Raw genomic sequence first — 20831 nt, forward strand, 5'->3', positions numbered from 1 at the left:
TCTGGGTCTTGGGAGAACCTCATTCCAGTGAGCAGGCACTGCTATAAAGAAGTCCCCAATTCTGCCTCTACCCCCCCATAGATGACATTGTTTGATTGAAGGAATCATAAGTGACTCTCTGAAAGGCTCCCCAATCTAGGAAAGGGTGCAGTTAGTTCACCCAAAGGAGTTGTGCAAGTGCAGTGTCCTTGCTGGCAATGACTGAGATCTCTTCAAGCAGGAGCTGCAAGTCCAGGAAAAGCCCCCAGATTGGGTAGCAACTTTGAAGGGAGAAGTGCAACCATCAGGGATGTAATAGCCTCAGATCTGGAGTAGATTAACAGTTTTATATAATTATGGAACATTACAGCTTAGTTTTCATACAAAATCTTGTTCTCAAAACATCATAACTGCCCAGGGTTGCTGGGAGTGTGGCGACATAAATTTTAATTGATGATGATCATCATCAATATTTCCACTGCTTCACCTGAATCAGTTTTAGGGTGCACATTTTTCAAGACATATATTGAAGTGTAGTGTACAAATATCTTTTCAAAATGTGTTGCAAAATTTTTCAAGAATCCAGTCACAATAATTTAAGTACTTTATAAATATATTAAAGTCCAAAGTTTAAGAATATGGTTCAACAGAATATCAATATGTTTCATCTTAAATCCCTTATTGAAATCTTAGTTAACAATATTAAGATTATTCAATCCATGGAACAACCAGAGGACATATTCAATCATATGTGTTGATTTACTTTAAATTTACTGCATTTGTAACATAAAATATTTGATCTTTAGCATTTACTGCTACTTCTCCCTAAATTGTGCCATTGACTTTCTCTCATCTCTTTGTGCTTTATAATCTCTCCCTTCTGTCCAAACAGCAAGCCTCATGTAATAATATTAATATTTAAAGTAATAGTTATTCGTTTAGCCAGATTTTAAAGGTAGTTCTGTTTTATTTGTGATGCAACTCCTAGCATACTATTCGAAGGCTGATAATAACCCTTTGCCCAGTGAAAATTGTACACCTGTTTTAAGAATTTAAAGAATATAATGAAATAATAAGCTTATTATTAGTTCCCAACTTGCATTCGAGATTTCTTCAAAGCTTGATTCAATCTGAAATAAATATGCAGATCAATTCCAGAATCTAGGGTTGTTTTTGCTATTAAAATGTTAGAACCTATAAATTGAAAAAAGAGTGTTTGCTAGGTTTGAGCATAAGTAGGCAATTCTGCAAATATTTATCTTTCAAGCAATAATTAGGGGATAATGCATTAGGATGATGACTTGAAGGGGTTTGATTAGCTGAAAATACAGATAAAAGGAATGAGTCATAAATTGTCATAATCAGGTAAATTATGTGTTTTGTCTGAGAATAAAGGAGTATTGAAGTCTTTGAAATTAGGCACAAAATGTGGCTCAGTCTTAAAATTATGGCTTTCGTGTAGGAGACATGAAACAGCATAATCTGTCAGAGTAACTCCAATAGGATGTTAAATAGCTTTATGCATAATAAAGAAGCCTAATTGTTTTTTAAAAAAATAATGTTAAAAGCAATACTAGCTTTGATCTTCATGATTAAGTAAATCGTACATGGTACTGTCTTCCAATGACTTTTACATCAAAAATGTTAGGAAAAAAGATATTTATTGATTATGCAGTTAGGAAATTGAGATATGCCTCTTAATGATACAATCAAAAGCATTTTCATGCTTTTACTCATCACATGCCTTCCCATCACTTGGCCTCATGACCATAGACATGTGATTGTAAGGTCTCTAGATTTTTTTGATGAAATAGTCTGCTGAGATTTGAAAAATACCAGCATTGGTTGGGTTGTACACTAACTAACATTTAGATTTATATACCGCTTCATAGTGCTTTACAGCCCTCTAAGGGGTTTACAGAGTCAGCATATTTCTCCCAACAATCTGGGTCTCATTTTACCAAGCTCGAAAGCAGTGGTGGGATTCAATTTTTTTTTACTACCGGTTCTATGACTGTGGCTTGGTGGCCGTGGCATGGCTTGGTGGCTGTGGCATAGCTTGGTGGCCGTGGCAGCGGAAAGATACTGTAAAATCTCCATTCCCTCCCCACTCCAGGGGGAGGTTACTGCAAAATCCACATTTCCTCCCAATCAGCTGGGACTCGGGAGGCAGAGAATAGATGGGGGCGGGGCCAGTCAGAATGGTATTTACCAGTTCTCCTACTACTCAAAATTTCCGCTACTGCTTCTCCAAAACTGGTCAGAACCTGCTTGGAAGGATGGAAGACTGAGTCAACCTTGAGCTGGTCAGAATTGAACTTCTGTCAGTCGGCAGAATTAGCCTGCAATACTGCATTCTGACCATTACGCCACCATGGCACTTAGCCGGACTGTGCTTATCCAACACGAATGCACCCATAGTTTAGTGAATAAATAACAGTAGTAACATAATTAGACTGAAACGTAATTTGGAATCCCTGTTGTTGGTTCTTAGAAAATGATACGTTTCTGTGTATCTCTAGTCTTTATTTGTATTTGGACTTTTATTATTGACACTGTTCTAATTGATATCATTCTTCTGGGTATTTTATTATTATAGGTAGGTAGGTAGGTAGGTAGGTAGGTAGGTAAGTAAGTAAGTAGGTAAGTAGGCAGGTAGGCAGGCAGACAAGCACATGTTAAAGTGAATCAATGTACTTTTGCTGTTAGAGAACAATAATGATAGATTTGACATTGCCCAAGAAAAACACAGGTTTTTGTATTCCATAAACATGTGAAGCAAACAAGAGTTGTAGGCTTTTAATGCTTTAAAAACCTGAAAAACATGCTTAATTCAAATGAACAGACCCTTCCCCTTACTGTAATGTGACTCTATGGCTGAGAACAGGTCTGTTATGCTTTCCATGATTTTATTAAGTCTCCTGTGTTGCTGGATGCTTAAAAGTCCTAGACCAACAGGCCAATGTTTCCCTTATATTTGCCAATTTATAGGTATAGATGCTAATTTAGAGTCATTTCCAAAACTGATTTTAATTTGATGCTACCTAATACCTAAATTAGATCATCCAAACAATGATTTCCTTCCAAATGACCCAGTTGAACGTCTCTTGCTCAAATTGAAATTTGCTGCTCAGAAGCTCAATGTGTCTGCCACACTTAATGTTTCCGTATCATGACCAGCTTTTTATTGCTGCTAATTGTCATGGCTATATTTTTCAGTAATGCCTCAAATAAATACAAATGAAGAATCAGTTATGCTTTGGTAACAAAAACAAACTTCTTCTGGTAATCCTCCTCCTAACCCAAATATGCCTGTATTTTTCTAATTTTCTGAACAATTAGTGTGGCAGAAAATAGCAAGTTAAATAAGACCAATTAACATTCAGAAGCATTTATTCTGTGCCTAATTGTGTTGCATAAACTGTAGTCAGCCCTAATTGGGTCTCTAATGTCACCTTGAGACCTGAGACAGGCATCAGGAAAGTGAGGCTAGAGTGTGGATGATCAGACTCACCTATTGTCTTTATTTTCTCTGGTTTTGCCCTATTCACTGTGAATGAGGATTTTCAATCCACATGGAAACAAGCAGTGACAACTAACATCTCAAGTCTCCTACTCGTCATGGGATATGATCAGGCCAAAACACTTATCAAATTATCTCATAACAGACACAGAGGACCTAATGGATCTAGCCAGGACTCCAGCCTTTATTGCCAACAGATATTCTGCCTCCCCTACGGCCCTTCTGTGGGCACCCGCACTGTCTCCAGCTGCTCTTCTGGTTTCTGGCCAGCTGGTCTTCATGGGTGCTGAAGCATCGGAAAACAGCCTGGAAAGTGGCCCGGAAAACAGCCCCCCAAAACAGGCATGTGCACACTGGCCAACTGGTCTTCGGGTTTCTGGCGCACACATGGGCACACATACACATGCATGCACGCATGTTCCGGTTTGGGCACTTGGTGCCGAAAAGCTTAGCCATCACTGCCCTATGGCATAGCTACCTAAAACCTGAAGTATTTAAACACAGGAGAGTGTTTATGGGGCCCTCCCCTCAGCTGTCTTTGAAGGTTGCTACAAGAAGATTCCTTACCTGGGAAGATAATGCTCCCGTCACTCTGGACACAAGAAAGAAAGGGCATGTACTTTTTCAATGCCTTTACAGGTACTCCTCCACTTACAATTGTTCGCTTAGTGACTGTTCAAAATTACAACAGCACTGAAAAAAGTGATTGATGACCACTTATGACCCTTGTAGTATCCCCATGATCATATGATCAAAATTCAGATACTTGGCAACTGGTTCATATTTATGACCGTTGCTATGTCCCAAGGTCATGTGATCACCTTTTGTGACCTTCTGACAAGCAAAGTCAATGGGGAAACCAGATATATTTAACAACTGTGCTACTAATTTAACAACAGCAGTTATTCACTTAACAAATGTGGCAAGAAAAGTTGTAAAATGGGGTAAAATTCACTTAACAAATTTCTCACTTAGCAACATACATTTTGGACTCAGTGGTGGTCATAAGTTGAGGACTACCTGTACTAAAGGCACTTGTTTAGCGTCATCTCACCATTACTGCATAAAAGCCTTAGGTACCCAGGATAATTTTAAAACAGCCTATTGCTTTCAGATACCAGACCTGCTATACCAGACCTGCTACACCATTCAGTGTTGTCAGGTTCTGTACAGCAGCGGTTCAAAATTCTTCAGATTATGACATGTAACTGTACCTAGATATAATCTTCCACATTCTAACTTCTTGCTCCTGGTTTGGCCCGGTTTGGTTGAACCGGTAGCAGCGGCAGCAGGAGGCTCCACCCACCTGCCTGGATACTTATGTACAGAAGCGCCCTGCACGCATGGGAGCGTGCCCAAACCAGTAATAAAAAATTTGGCAACCCACCACTGTTCTATACCCATCTATAGTTTCTGCTCCTTATTTTGGATTCTTGTGTATTTTATATTTTATAGCTATTAATTTCTACACAATGCAGGTAGTCCTTGACTTACGATGTGTCCTTAATGACAGACTACATTTATATGGCTGTTTGCAGAGTCCCATGATTACATGACTTAAATTTACAATGGTTTTTTTGCTGAAAACCAATGTTTACAAGCAAAGATGGGACTGTTTAATGACCGTGGCATTTGCTTTACAACCATGGTGTTTGCTTAATGACATGGCTTACCAGGTTTACAACTGTCACAACTTATATCCGTAATGGGCAGGCTCCATTACAGTCATTAGGCAAGGACTAGCTGTATAGGGAATTTTTGTTTCTAGTTCACAATTGTGTGTGATATAGTAAGTCCTTCTGACATGTGGGATAACCAGAACACAGCATCAAATCACTTTCAAATATTGCATATTGGTGTCAATTCTTATGGCAGGTGGATAGCTCTTAGAATCTTACACTCAAAATGAATAAATGCAATTAGTAGCAGTTTCTGTAACAATTTGTGACAGCATCAAAAAATGAATAAGCATGCAATGTCATCCTGCAAATTTAATGTTGATGTTTTAATCTCAGAATGTGTTATGCAAGCATATTGATCATTTGCTCACCTTGCTCTCCCCACCTACCTGCCTCTGGCATCAACAGCATTTAGTGTAACTACTGCTTATTTAGTATTATTAAGAGTAAGCGGTCCAAGTAATGCACCCATAGAAAGCAAAACTTCGAGGCAGGTAGAACAATTTATTGGATACATCATATAGGCACAACTTGTGAAAATTGACTCTGAAAGTTCTGGGGTTTTCACCTGGTTAAAAAGTAAAAGTTCCCCCTTCCCCCAAGTCATCAGTTACATTGTCCAATAGAGGTGCTGACTGATAGCTTGGTTACTCCACTCCTTGTCTCCCCAGCCACCTGTTGGAATGTCCTTGGTTCCCACAGGAAAACTTTTTGTTTTGACTACAAAGCCCCAGTTATCTATCTTCTCCCTCCCTCTTCCTTCTTCCTTCTGGCAACCCTAAAGCCTCAAAGATGGCCAGGTTTGCTTCATGCTTGACACACACAAATATTTTCCCTGCATAAATTAACTATAATGCAATAGCTTTATTTTTGTTCAGATACAAACATTCAAGTGATAATTTGAGAAGCTTATCCAAAAGGAGAAACAGTCTTGAAGAAAAAAAAATAAGAATGTTTATTAATATAATGATTCTCAATGGTCAGTTGGGGCTACCTTCAGAATTTTAAAAGGCAGAATATTTTTAATGATGCTTTTCTTGTCCTTGTTTTACTCACATATGAATTCCATTGGGAATGACATTTAAATATTACCAAGTACTGACAGTACTTGAAACTTTTTAAATCCCAGTTTTACAGGGACAGTCCTATTTTGGGGAAGAAAGAGGTTTCTTCGTAATGGGAGTGCCTAAGATAGGGTGGGCAGAACAGTATGGGAACAGGTAGTCCTGGAAATGATGCCTTTCTATTATTCATCAAATCTTGGAGTATTTTATGGTAGAAGGTAACATGGGAATGAATGAAAGTATTCCATCATCCATTTCCTGACTGATTGATCAGGGCTACCAGTACTACTTTGCAGAAATAGAGAATAAGAAGCAAAGTTAGTGTTCCTATATCTCTTTGTTGTCAATTAATGGATTTTTTTTGCAGACCAGGTCTGATAGCCCTATGATGGAGAGAGTGATTTATTGATTGTGAGTCATTTATTAAATTAGTTTGACCTGGAAATCATTTTGCACAGAGGATAGGAGCGCAACAGGGAATAGGGATGTTTGGAACGATTTAAATTGCTTTCTTCCAGAAAAGCTGTTCTAAACATCTTTGTGTCCTTTTTTTCTGATAATTTTTGCCTGTGATTTTAGATAAATCGGCTTGCAGATTAATTTGTACATATGTATGAATTTTTAATATTCATATATTTAGATTTTTACTTTTGGAAATCAAGTCAGCCTACCAATTCTACAAATTATCAGGATTGCAGAAAGCGTTGTATCTAGTTTTTGTTTCTCTATCTTTTCTGTTCTTCTGTTCCTTACATTTATATCCAGGGTCCTCCTACTTTCCCATCTGAAATATTTTCTAGAGATAGTTATCGTTTAACAACTATATGTTCAGCGATGGTTCAAAGTTATGGCAGTGCTGAAGGAATGGTACTTAAACCCATTTCCTAAAGTTATGGCCATTGTTGGGGGTGCCCATCATCACTTGATCAAAATTCAGGCATTTGACAAGCTGCCTGCTCTTAGAACAGTAGGGGCACTTCCCCTCCCCCCCATTGGCCTATACTCTCCAATCCTGCCCTTTTTAACCTTCTTTACTCCACCATGTCAGCTGGCCTTGCTATTCTGAGCTCTGCTTGCCTGCCGTCCTGCTGCCTCCAGCTGGTGGAATTGCTGTCACTAAGTGATGTAATCATGTGATGTCACACTTTATGGCCACCTTGTTAATGATGGGAAATCCAGTTCCAATTTCTGTTGCATCTTCAGGACTGCCTATATGCTGATTTCTTGATATTATATTTACACGATTTGAAAAACAAATACAACCAATCTAAATTTGGTATTATGGGAAGAAGCCTACAGACATATGCACAGACTCAACACGTTGTACAGATATTGAACATCTCCTATGACTGCTGCTAGTAAGGTTGGAAAGAATTCATGTTCTATGTGTCCTTTGTATATTGTTATATTTTGCATAAATACTTATTTATGAATGTATTGCAACATAGTGGTTTTTAAACTGGGGGTATTTATCAAGAGGGTAAGTTGAGCCTATCCTATAGGGCCGTGATGGCGAACCTATGGCCCTTTTTTTTGTCCCTGGAGGCTTCAGGGAGGCCTGCTAGGCCCAAAGTGGGGTGCAGGGGGTGCTTTGCGTCCCCCCCTGAGCGGCCCATTTATGATTCTAGGAGGCTTCAGGGAGGCCTGTGAGGCCCAAAACAGGGCACGGGGAAGGGGGATCGCACATGCATGCATAGGGGGATGGGTACACAGGGGGGTGAGGTAAACAGGGGAAGTGTCACACACACATTGAATTATGAGTGTTGGCACGCATGTGTATGCGTGTGCACACACTTTTGACATGCAACGACGAAAAGATTAGCCATCACTGCTATAGGAGATGACAAGGCTGAACCTGAGTGAGGGTCAAACACATCAAGTCAGGAGCCTCTATACACCCACAAGAGACCTAAGTCCAGCCCCCCTTGAATGTCTGTCTTATCTTTCACTCATTTTCCTTGACCATCAGTTCGTCAGATTCTTGTAAGAGTGCTTAAGTTTGCAATAAATCTTTATACTCATTTGAACTGCCTGAATCTTCTGATTTCCATGGTGTTTAACATCCTGAGGTAATGGAATAATTTATAATTGCTTATTTGAATTAATGTCGTAGCAGATGAATTTTATATATACTTATTCAAAGTTATTTATTATTTCAGAAAAATAATTTTTATTATCTATTATTTCAAAAAAGAGAAGAAGTAAAGCACAGAAAAATATGTCTCACTTTTACTAAAGAGAGATAGCCACACATTTATGTTAAATTGTACAATTATATTAACAGGTATAGTATGTCAGACAAGGTAACAATAGGAAAAACAAAGGAAGTTTAATATACAAAATGATATATGCCGTTCAAACTTATAAATCATCTTTAAACTGAGATTCAGTTTAGCAGAAGAAATACTAGTTTTTAGACTGTTACAATTCCTAATTGATGTTTTTCTAGTATCTTTTTCACCCTGCAACGATGAAAGTTGGCTGTAGCCACTTTCATTGTTCATCTGTTAATTTCAAAACTATTATTATATAATTCAAAAGAACAAAAAATATCTACAAAAAACAATGAATTTTCTGAACAAAATTGATACATGAGATATTTTATGTTTAGAAGACATTATGCCACTATATCATATGAATTGACATTGTATTTAAGCACTTCACTAATAATTATTGAGTTGAGCAATTTATTTCTTCAAATAATCTACTGCATGCAAATGCAAAATAGTAAGTTTGTTTAATTCATTAGAATTTTAAATCTATCAAAATGTGATTTAAAAAAGTCCATGATCTCTCACTGACTTGTGCCTGTGTATCTTGAACTGAGACCCAAATAACAAAATTAAGACATGCAAAATCTTTCTTTCAAATGTCTGGTATAGATGCAGATCATAGTGGAGAACTTGGAAAAGCACACTAAATGACATTCTTGAGCAGCCATACCACAATCTATAGGACTTTAAACATCAACCATGTTCTTTGCTGCAAAAGATAAATATGACAAATGTCCTGCAAAGTATTAAATGATAAATAATAGCAAATCATTCTATTTGTTATTTGTATCTTCTTTCTTAACAGAATCTCCTCAGTCGCTTTTATCTTGCCTCTCAAAAAAAACCCACATTTTTTTAACTGACCCAAATCCAACAATAATTCTATGTTTTTGGACGTAATTAGTGGTTGTGGATGAGAATGTACTTCCTATGTATCCTTTGTGTGTCTAAATTAATTCTGCAGTGGACACTGACTGAGCATGAATCACTTTATTGTGTTTTAACTACTGGAATTTTGGTGAATTTTCAGATGCCTTGCTTTAATAAGTAGCTGTTAGAGAAAATATAATTAAAATGTTGCTGTGGTTGATGTGCATATTTTTTCCTGTTTGAAGAATATGTATAATGATGTGCATTTTCCTTCCACAGACAAAAGCAGTTGGGTTGCTTGATGCAGATATATATGGGCCGTCCATACCAAAAATGATGAATCTAAAAGGAAATCCAGAGGTGACATCAAGTAAGTCAGTCTGGATATCACAGTTTTCCCAGAAACTGAAGCTATTTTTGGGGGATAGAGGTAATCCTCCATTTACAACCATTTGTTTAGTGACCGTTCAAAATTATAACAGCACTGAAAAAAGAGACTTATAGCAATTTTCCACACTTAACAACCGTTGCAGCATCCCCATGATCATACGATCAAAATTCAGACGCTTGGCAACAGGTTCATATTTATGATGGTTGCAGTGTCCCGGGGTCATGTGATCACTTTTTGTAACCACCTGGCAAACAAAATAAATGGGGAAGCCGTATTCACTTAACAACCGTGTTACTAACTTAATGTCTGTGGAGATTCTCAGTCATCCAGGTTATGGTTGTCCCAAAGGTGGGACAGGAGATGCCTAAACTTTCTTTGTTTTTGTTAAAGACGTTTCACTTCTCATCCAAGAGGCTTCAGGTCAGACCTGAAGAAGCTGCTTCTTGGATGAGAAGCGAAATGTCTTCAAGCAAAAACAAAGTTCAGTTGCCTTTTGAAAAAAAAAAAGACCTTTGGGATTATTAACTTAACAAATGCAGTGATTCACTTAACAAGAAAGGTAAGAAAGGTTGTAAAAAGGGGCAAAAGTCACCTAACAATTGTCTCACTTAGTAACATAAATGTTGGGCTCAATTGTGGTCATAAGTTGAGGGCTACCTGTAAACTTCTCTGGAAGGCCATACTTATATATTTTAAAATAAAAGCAAATAATTGAATCTATAAACCTATTGCTTGCTGTGAGAATCAGCTTCTGATGTTGTTCGGATTTGTCTAACTTCCTGGAATATATGCACAGTTTTGAGTTTTTCTGCAGCTGTTTATGCTTTTTAAATACATTGGACTGGGAGGTGCTTCTTAGAACCACATAAAGAAGTTCTTTTTTTTGTTTGTTTGTTTGTTTGTTTTAATTTTAATTGAAACAAGTACAGCATCTTTCTTTACATCTGTAGAAAATGTATCAATCGATTACAGATCCTCCACGGTCAACAAACATAACTCATATTAACTTAAGCAGAAGAAGAAGTTCTGAAGAGCAGAAGGAGACTTTAGGTTTCTTTTGTAGGTTGCTGAAAAAGGGCCAGGAGAAAGATGCTAAATTATACGTACATACCTAGTTTGTACTGAGGAGAGAAGTTCTGTACAGAAAGAAAACAAATAATTGCTTATTTATTGTGTGTTGAAGTATTTACAAGAGAGTGCCTTCAAAGTAGTTCAGGTTTCCATAGTTCTGAGGTAAGCAGGTGGAGATTCCTCAGCAAACCAGATCTTTTTGAAAGATATTTAAAGAATAACAACAACAACAAAATAGCAGGCTTGAAACCAAACTAACAATTGTGGGAAATGGGGGAGGGTGAAGTTATCACTTGCAGTGCTTTTCTATTTTCCATCACAGAGATTTTGCTAACTATGCAAGCATTTATCTCTTGGATTTTCAAGAGAAAAAAAACTAGTGGGACTAACATTTTCAAGATTTTTTTACAAATGGGTAGCTTGTTTTAATTTACCGACAGAGAATAGTACAGGCCCTCAATGGAACTGTCCCTGGCTCTCACCAATACTGAATAGCTTTTTTCCCCTTTTACTGGAATAATATACTGTCTATTAAAACACTCTTTACAGTAATGTTTCTAGGTCTTTTTTAACAGAGGCAGACTAGATAAAAATGTGTGGCCCGTAGCATGTGTAATGTTGCTTTATTTTCAGGTACATCAAAGCCTAAAATTATAGAAACCGATGCTACAAGATTTTTGGGGTTCCACAAAGTAGATTGTAATCCAAACCACTTCATATATTGGGAGGTAGTTGTTTAGCCTATGAGTTTAAGGGAATCTAGAGAAATGTGAACTCTTATATTAACCACCAATGATTTTTCTAATAAGACTTTGAAGTAAGCTCCTGCTTACTTTAATAGGATGAACAATTAGGTCATTTGTTCTGTCTTGCATTCAAGAGCTTCAGGCAATGGTATTTTTCCCACAATGATAACTCTGGATTGAGATAGTTGTTTAGTCTCAGATCAGTCAGTGCACTTCCACGGCTGAGGGTGGAATAGGACATTTGTCTTCCTCCTCTCAGCCCCAAACTACTGTACACATCATTAGGTCTCACAAAACATACACATTATCCTTCAAAGATGATTTTGTGTTTCTAGGAATATGCAAAACCAAGCATGCATTTGTTTTCCAATTGGGAATTTGACTGTTACAGACTCAGCACATTTCTAACAGAGAGGTAGTCTAACCCTGCCAAGAAATGTGCTGGAAGAAAAGAACAATCCTAGATAAACAGGAAGAATTGAAACATTTGGAAGCTTTTTCTTGCTGAGATAAAAAAAAAGCATTATAGTACTGAAAATTCTAATTGTTTGAAAATGGAAAGGTGGCAGCTATTTCTATCCTTCTGTAGAAGCTGAATTTGCTTATTGAGTATAAAAATTAGTAATACTTAGTCATACTCTCTAGTTTTATGCCTGCAATATGTTACTATAATTCACATCTCATAAAGTCTGTGCAGCTGTTATTGTAGTAGGAATATAGAGGAAAAATTCCATTATCATTTTTTGCCATGATAATCTTGTGTGCTCTCTGCTGCAGTCTTCTTTTTAAATTTCTGTATGGTGAATAACTACTGAGTAACTGCATTGAATTATAATTTGAGACTATGGTTATTAATATAGATAATTGTGGAAAGTAAGAACTGCAGCAGTCTCTTAAAAATCAAATGTTCATTTTAGATATGTAAAACTGTTAATTACAATTTTATGTGTACTCATTTCACATACAAACATTGCTATCCAGGATGAGGCCATACTTTAGCAGAGAACAAGCTGTATATTCAAGATATTTTCCAGGATTTATGTTATAGTTCTAACTCCTGCGAGAGAAGTAACTTTTATTGAATTGTGGTTGTCTCTTCAGCAGTGGAATCACACTTGAAATTATTTCAAGCAAAGTACTAGCTGTTTCATCAATGTTCTCTTCCATTCTTTGCTTTTCAGGCTTTCTTTGCAATGGAACTTGAGTAAAAAATGTAACCATTTTTGTGGCATTCTATTTAATATTTCTTTTATGCAGCAGTTACCCGTTTTCTGTCTCTATATATAATAACCTTAAATGAAAGGCTATAAACCTTTCTAGTCTTGCCGTTGTCTCTGTGCAAATACGAAAGGACTATTATCATCTTAAATTATACTAATATCCCTAAATATTTCCTAAAACATCTATTAGATATTTGACAACACCTGTTAGGAAGGGCTGTAGGTGCTAAAGGCAACACACACACACACACACACACACACACACACACACACGCACGCACACATTTATTAAACACCATTAAAATGCATCTTCTGCATTTCGATTGATAGTGCATCAGCACTAACAATAATGAAACCCATGAAATGGTTGCATGATTCTAATTTGCATTATTCAAGTACCGGTAGTTCTCAACTTACGACCACATTTGAGCTCCAAATTTCTGTTGTTAAATGAAGCATTTGTTAAGTGAGTTTGTCCAATTTTATGAACTTAATTTCCACAGTTGTTAGTGAATCACTGTAGCTGTTAAGTTAGGAATTTGGCTTCCTCATTGACTTTGCTTGTCAGAAGGTCACAAAAGACAATCACACGACCCCAGGGCACTGCAACCGTCAGTTGCCAAGCATCTGAATTTTGATCACCTAACCACTGGCATCCTGCAACAGTCATAAGTGTGAAACAACGATCATGTCACTCTTTTCAGTGCTGTTGTATAGACCAAGACAAATCCAAAAACTCTAAGGAATTCCTGGAAGCTTGTCATTCAGCAAATCAGTCCTCCATAGATACATACAGATTAACCAATATTTATACATATTCAAAAAAGTCAATTAGGAAAAAAAAATCCAGAACACATTACTTTCCAGCAGCCAACACTAGATAAGCAGGATTAACACTTAACAAACAGAAAATAGTATTCTAATCAAGGGAGTACCAAGGAGAAACCACTTCCCCTCCAAGACTGGCAAGGCATGATGCTGTATATAAGTGGAGAGCAACCTCACACTCATCAGCACTGATGTTATCTGGTCAGGTATTGAAATGTCTTCAAGCAAAAAACCAAGCCTAGAAAGCACCAACAAACTCTCCAGTTAGAATAGTTATAGAAAGCAAAATAGGAACAAAAACATTCTAAATATTATTTCTAAAGATAAGATTACACTGACAAAAACATCTTTAATATCTTTTAAAGTATTTGAAAATAGTGGTGGTGGTTGTTTTGTTTTTTAATGGATTATAAGTCACTTCGGGTTTGCTCATAGGGCCGGTTTATGCCCTCTGGAGCCTTCAGGGAAGCCTCCTGAAGGCCCCTGAAGGCTCCGGAGGTTGAAAATTGGCGCTATGGGAAACCCGGAAGTTTGGGAATGTTGCGTTCCAGTTTTCCGTAGGGTCAATTTTCGACCTCCAGAGTCTTCAGGGACCTTCAGAAGCTTCCCTAAAGGCTCTGGAGGGCAAAAACTGGCCCTATGAGCAAACCGGAAGTGACTTCCAGTTTGTCCGTAGGTCTGTTTTTCGCCCTCTGGAGCCTTCAGAGAAGCCTCCTGAAGGCTCCAGAGGTCGAAAATCTGCCCTATGTACAAACCGGAAGTCACCATGTCCGAACTTCTGGGTTCCCCATAGGTCCATTTTTTGCCCTCAGGAGACTTCAGGGAAGCTCTTGAGGCCTCTGGAGGGTGTCCGGGGGGGGGGGGGAGAGGCTGTTTTTGCCCTCCCCAGGCTCCTAAAAAGCCTCTGAAGCCTGGGTAAGGCGAAAAAACCGCAGCAAAAGCAGGGGGAGAGGTCGCTGATTGCGTGCATGTGCATGCACTGGGGGAGGTCACGCACATTGCATTATGGGTGTGGCACACCGGTGCAGGGCCCCCCTGTGCTCCCCCCGCTTTTGGCATGGCAGCCAAAAAAGTTTTTCCATCACTGCCCTATATTCTGCACAAGTTTTGTACACCCATTTGATTAGTGTCTAGTATTCCAATGGCAACTATGCATGCACTAGCCTCAACTGTGTGTACACTCAACCTGTAGTAACTGAATTCTGGTTTTCATTAAATATGATCTGGTATCAATTTATAAATCACACTAAATCAAACATTGCACTCTTCAAGCTTCCAATAATCACAACCTGTCTATATATGAAGTTTCTTAGCAACATTGTAGGATACTGCTGATTTTGTACTACAATTTCCTATAATTCCTACTCCTGGTTCAATTAATTTCGTTTTGTTGAATTATTTTGGCAAAGGTTCAGTTATCATAGATTAAAATGTCCCAAGGGTGATTTTTCAAGAGGCTCTTTTTGAAGAGAAAACTGGACTTCCTGGTTTTTCTTTGAAGATGTTTCGCTTCCATGAAGCTTCTTCTTGGTCTTCAAAGAAAATCCAGAAAGTCCAGTTTTCTCTTCAAAAACCACCTTTGCGACAACCATGACTTGGATGACTGAGAATCTCCATAAACACTCATAGATTAAAATATTGAAAATCTTGTTATCCACCAGAAGTCAAGCTCAACACATCGGTTTTTGTTTTTTAGATTAGATGCGATCTGTACAAGGAGCCTCTGGTTTACAACTATTTACATTGAGAGGGTTTGAATAAATTTTCCAAAAATTGATCCTTAAACATAATTTCTGTTCTAGAAAACCTAATGAGACCTCTTGTGAACTATGGAATTTCATGGTAAGCCCTCTATCTTTGTTTCTATTTACTTTTTAGAATTATTGTTTGTATCATGTCTGAATGTTGGAAAAATGCCTTTAATTCTAGTATGTCTATGGGTTTCTTGGTGGAAGAGACTGCACCAATTGTCTGGAGAGGACTCATGGTAATGTCCGCTTTAGAGAAATTACTGAGACAGGTAAAAAAAAATGTTTTAAGTTAACTTCATTGGTGATTATAACCCTATAATAAAACAATTTCTAATAATGTTTATATCAAATGCATTGTCAATGTTTTAATATAGTATGGAAAGAGTGGTGGGATTCTACCAGTTTAACAACCAGTTCGCTGAGCATGAGCTTCGCCTGAACCAGACCGAACCGGTAGAATCCCACCCCTGTATAATGGAAGGTTTGAAAACATAATAGCAAAATATTTTACTTTGTTAGCAAATATATCACCCAATATTTAAAATTAAACTTAATGAAATTGCCCTCAAACTTTCTGCAGATCCTGGCTTCAGATGGAATGAATGAATTAGCAGCTTGTTAACACTTTTCGATACTAATCTGCAACACAGAAATTCCACAGCTATAAGGAAAGGAAAGGAAAGAATTTGTTTTGACTGCAGAAGTTTTTTTTAATTATTAAATCTCTGATATCTGTTGACAGTTCTAGGAAATACTTCTGCTTGAAATCCCAGAAAGTTTCTTACAGTCATTATAAGCTAGTCTTCCTCATCATGACACTTTTCACATGTATTGGATCTTCAAGCGACCATATCTATATCTTTCTTCCTGTTTCATAATAGGTTTCTGATATTTTTCTGAACTGCAGATGAAAAGTTTGACCTTTCTGATACCTTATTTTGAATGTGTCCATCCCTAATAAAGAAATTGTATCTGACATCATAAAGTTTAGGCTTTTTCATCCTATAAGTGAAGTGCAGTAATAAAACAACATCTGATTACAAAACATACAAGATTTAATATCACTAGCCATTATGGAAGAAAGTGGGAGACATTAATGGCTACTATCTTCAACTGTTGAAATGCTGTCAGCTTTAATTTATTCAAAAATCTTAAACATAAGGTCTCTCAGTATATTGCTAAAAGTAATCTTTTGTGCCAATTACTTAAGGCAGAAAACCCCCTACAATTGCACAAGTAGTTGTGAGTTCTTCTCTTTCTCTCCTTTAACTCCTCTCCGGAGCCCTTCCATTCTGTTGCAGAGCCTCCAAAGAAAATTAAGGGGTTATGAAAGGAGCTGCAGGAACAATGGAGAACTTCCATTTTCCTGGTTCCATTAACATGCCTTCTAGAGCCAGAGTGCCCTCTGGATGTACAGGTATGTTCCAATTAGTGGGGTTAGTGAAACCTACAAAATGGTTGCATTATTCAAATTCACATTATTTAAAGGCACATTTCAATGGAAAATAGGGTAATTGGTTTCAGCTTGACAAAAATAGGCAATTAAAAATTTTAAACATAATTTTTATGTCTATTAATGAAGTGCTGTATAACAGTAAAAGAGGACAAACCCATCAACAAAGCTATCTTCTGTATTCTGCTGTAGTTCTTCAAAATAAGCTTTTTTGAATTTTCTCTGAACTTGTCTCTATTTTGCACATATGATAATTAGCGATTAAAACCCTGAGAGCAACTGTGGCATGTGCTAGCCTCAATACATGTATGGTAGTTTTCCACTAACTGAATCTTGGCCCATATTAAACACAACCTGGTATCAATTTATAAATCACACTAAATCAAATATTGTGCTGTTCAAACTCTCACTAATGCCTACATTGCCTAGATGTCAATTCCCCCTTAATCCTAAGCCTTGGTAATATTTATGCTGGATGGGTAATTCTGAAGGGCACCAAATTGGAAAAAGGTTTCACTAATGGAAGAACTTCAAGCAGTGAAAACAGAACATTTGATTTCAGTTACAAATGTTTTTAATATACTTGGCAGGGTTGGAGTGGACCTGATTACATATGGCAGTATTCTGAAGTCAGAATCAAAACATAGATTTGGGTGGTAATGTTAGCGCTTACTTTTCTAAAGAGACCAAGGATTAATTGATTAGAGGAAGAGAAATGAGATGATGTTTGAGAAATTGCAATGTTACTTTAGTCAATGGAATTCCCAATTGGGAAGCAGATGGCAATTTCTTCACATGCATTTTGATAATGATATATACTAAGTCTGTTGTTACCTAGCAACTAAAAAATAGTTTTACTCTACACATCTAGAAGCAAAAAGAAATATCGTTCCTTGACATAAGGGCCATTAATGATTTTCCCATAGTGATTGCAGAAAGCTTTAATGAGGACTTTCCCTCTAATCAGGCTTTTTTCCTCTTTTGTATATAAACTAAGATTTTTTTTAAATACTATCTCAGGATAATTTGAGTACCTTTATCAGCTTGCCTGAAGATCCAGGAAAGAAGATAAAATCTGTTTATAGCATTAGGTTTTATTACCAGACAATTGATAGCATTCACTACACTGCTTTTAAAGAGTTATAAATATTACTTGTAGCAATAGCTTGTAACCAATGATTTGCTTATTAATTTTCTGATCAGAGTATTGTGTAATGAGTATTTATTCAGACACCCTATGCATGTTTAAATAAATCATTTTGTTTCAGTTTGATTCTAAATGTCTCCCCATCTTTTGTCACCAATCAGATTAGGATTAGAGCTGTTTTCATTGTTTTATACTAAACATTTTTGTAGATGTTAACTTCCTGTCTATTTCTGTGATGGCGAGCCTAAGGCACGTGTGCCGGAGGTGGCACACAATGCCCTCTCTTTAGGCATGTGAGCCGTTGCCCCAGTTCAACTCTCTTGTGCATGCCTCTCGCTAGCCAGCTGGTCTTTGGGTCTCTGCCATGCATGTGCAGAGGTGCATGCAGGGCATTGTGCGTGCATGCACAGGGCACATATGTGGGGGCATGAACATGAGCACGGGCATGTGCACATGCCCGGGGCTGCATGCACAGGGGGAGCATATGCACTGCATTTTGGGGGTTGGGGGCACACATGCATGCATGGGGGCATATGCATGGGTGGGAGTGCGTGCATTGCATTTTGGGGGTTTGGGTGTGCACACGCATTCACACGCACACGCTCTGGGCACCTGGTCTGGAAAAGATTAGCCATCACTGGTCTATTTGATCTGGAGGAAATGGCTCCTACTTCTCTTTTCCTAAACATCTAAATTGCTTCCTTAATCTTGGTTCATGATATAATACATTGAGTTTAAAGGGGTTCAAGGCATTGAGACATGCATTTGAAAAATAAAGATGTAAAAAAAAAAACTAAGTCAGTGAGACATAATATATTTAATGCATTTTATTGCAACCAATAGTAAAAACAGTTTATAGTTTCCCACATAAGACTTCAAAGTGCAATGTGTTCTTTACTAAAAGTTTTTAAATATAAAGCTTTCTTATAATCGAGTATCACAGAACATTATTAGATATGGCAACCAAATTGGGTAATATAGATTTTCTCAAGACATCAGAGATGTAATTTAATTGTACTCTTCCCAATACATTTGAAGCAGCAGACAAATGTGTAGCAATGAATTAGATGCTGCTCTTTTGTTCCCAAGATGTTGGCAGAGCAGTAATATGTAAATCTTTGCCATAGACAGCACATTTTAATTGGATCTCAGTTTTTAAGTAAGTGTTAGAATTTGAGAGCTGCACTTTTGATTTCACTAAGAGTTTGTAACAGACATAATGCACATAACTGCTGTGCACTGATATATTTCTGTTGCAATTTGTACAATGTTCAGTTTGCTTTTAGTATTTTTCAGACTAGATAACAATCATTGTTCAGCACTAAGAATCTTATTATATATTTAAAGCTATTACTAAAATACAATACTGAGGTAGAACAAATCAAACATTACAGGATAAAATGGATGCTGAATGTCAAAATAATCAGAGTGGAACAATGAAAGAGTTGTAAAAAAAATAATAAAATTTACTCCAAGTTATACTTTAAGGGAAAAGCTAGTATAAAATGTTCCACATATGGTGTATAACTATTGACAATTGCCAAGATTGATAAATTATTTATTTTCTTATTTATCAAATAAATACTAAAAGCATTGCAATAAAAAAGAAACATTATATCATATGTGATGCTTATGCAAAAGAATTCAGAGGTATTAGAAAGAAGCATCAAAACTTTTAGGGAATTTTGACATTGAATTGAAACCAGAAATATTTTTATTAGTAATGATTAACAGAGAGTATAAATGAAAAGTACCACAATTTATTGGGATATATATACTGATGATGGCAAGAATAAATTTATCAAACAATCAATTCATTAAACTTATTTATTTTGAAGAAGAAGCTTATGTTTTTAATTTTTCCATAGTAGAATTAGAAAGGAAATAAGCAAATAAGTGACAGACTTTTCTAGAAGTATTTCTAGTACTAAAACCATGCCAACATTCAGGGAGATTTGGTGTCTATATTTAATTGGAATGCTGCAGGAAATTGTTAGTTAATTGAGAAAAAAAATCCTATTTTGAAATACATTATTAATATCAAAACAGTATGCAAGGGTTTATTTATTTTCTAAATGATACAATGCAGATCATATTCTTATGCAGTGATTCTGAGCAATTGCTTCCTTGTAATATCCTCATTCACAGTTGGGCCTGGAATTGATATTACATAAATAACTACGTTTGCCACATATATTTACTGATTGATTAGAACAATTTACAAGAAAACTTTAGTGATGTGCTTGAATAGAGGAAAAATATATACAGAGCCGCCTGGCAACAAATGATGTTTCTCTATCAATAAATGTCAGGAAAATAATTCATAGAGAAGAAAATACAAATGCTGTACTTAAGTAAAATGTAACCACATTCCCAGCATCTGAAATGTTTCACAACACTATATATTAAAGAAGCAAATATTTTAGTGTTTTCCACATATGCGTGTTGACTAGCAGATGGTGGATACTACAGGTGTAATTTTTTAACCACACTCACTTGTTCACTTGCAAAGAGTAATTCCTGTGGCGGCAGTGTTTTCTTAATTTGAGAGAATTTATTCTTGAGGCAATATTTTAATAACATGACATGCATTTATGGATACACTTCTGAAAAGGTTAGGAGGATAAGGACTAATCATTTCATGTTTTGTACAATGTTATTTATGAATATGTCTTACATATAATATTGAATCTTTTTCCTGAAATTACCTAATCTAAAGATTTTATTCAAGTTTTCTTCAACTTGAGGGTAGCATTTAATTTTAATATGAGACTTAGGGAAAGCAATGAGGATGCCTCACAAGTCATCCTATTCCTCAAAAGTTGCAGTATTTGCC

General features: G+C 36.7%; 1 protein-coding gene across 1 annotated transcript in view; it reads left to right on the forward strand.

Moving 5' to 3' along the window:
- NUBPL (NUBP iron-sulfur cluster assembly factor, mitochondrial) overlaps window positions 1–20831 on the forward strand; it is a 62559-nt gene that overhangs the window by 14654 nt on the left and 27074 nt on the right. The window contains exons 4-6 of the mRNA XM_014052320.2: window positions 9668–9758; window positions 15447–15486; window positions 15574–15664. Of these exons, the coding sequence (XP_013907795.2) occupies window positions 9668–9758; window positions 15447–15486; window positions 15574–15664 (222 nt within the window). The remainder of the gene's footprint in view (window positions 1–9667; window positions 9759–15446; window positions 15487–15573; window positions 15665–20831) is intronic.

Source organism: Thamnophis sirtalis, unplaced genomic scaffold (assembly GCF_051295495.1).
Source record: "Thamnophis sirtalis isolate CommonGarterSnake01/CBP01778 unplaced genomic scaffold, rThaSir2_p1.2 scaffold_1, whole genome shotgun sequence".
In the NCBI taxonomy this organism is placed as follows: Eukaryota; Metazoa; Chordata; class Lepidosauria; order Squamata; family Natricidae; genus Thamnophis; species Thamnophis sirtalis.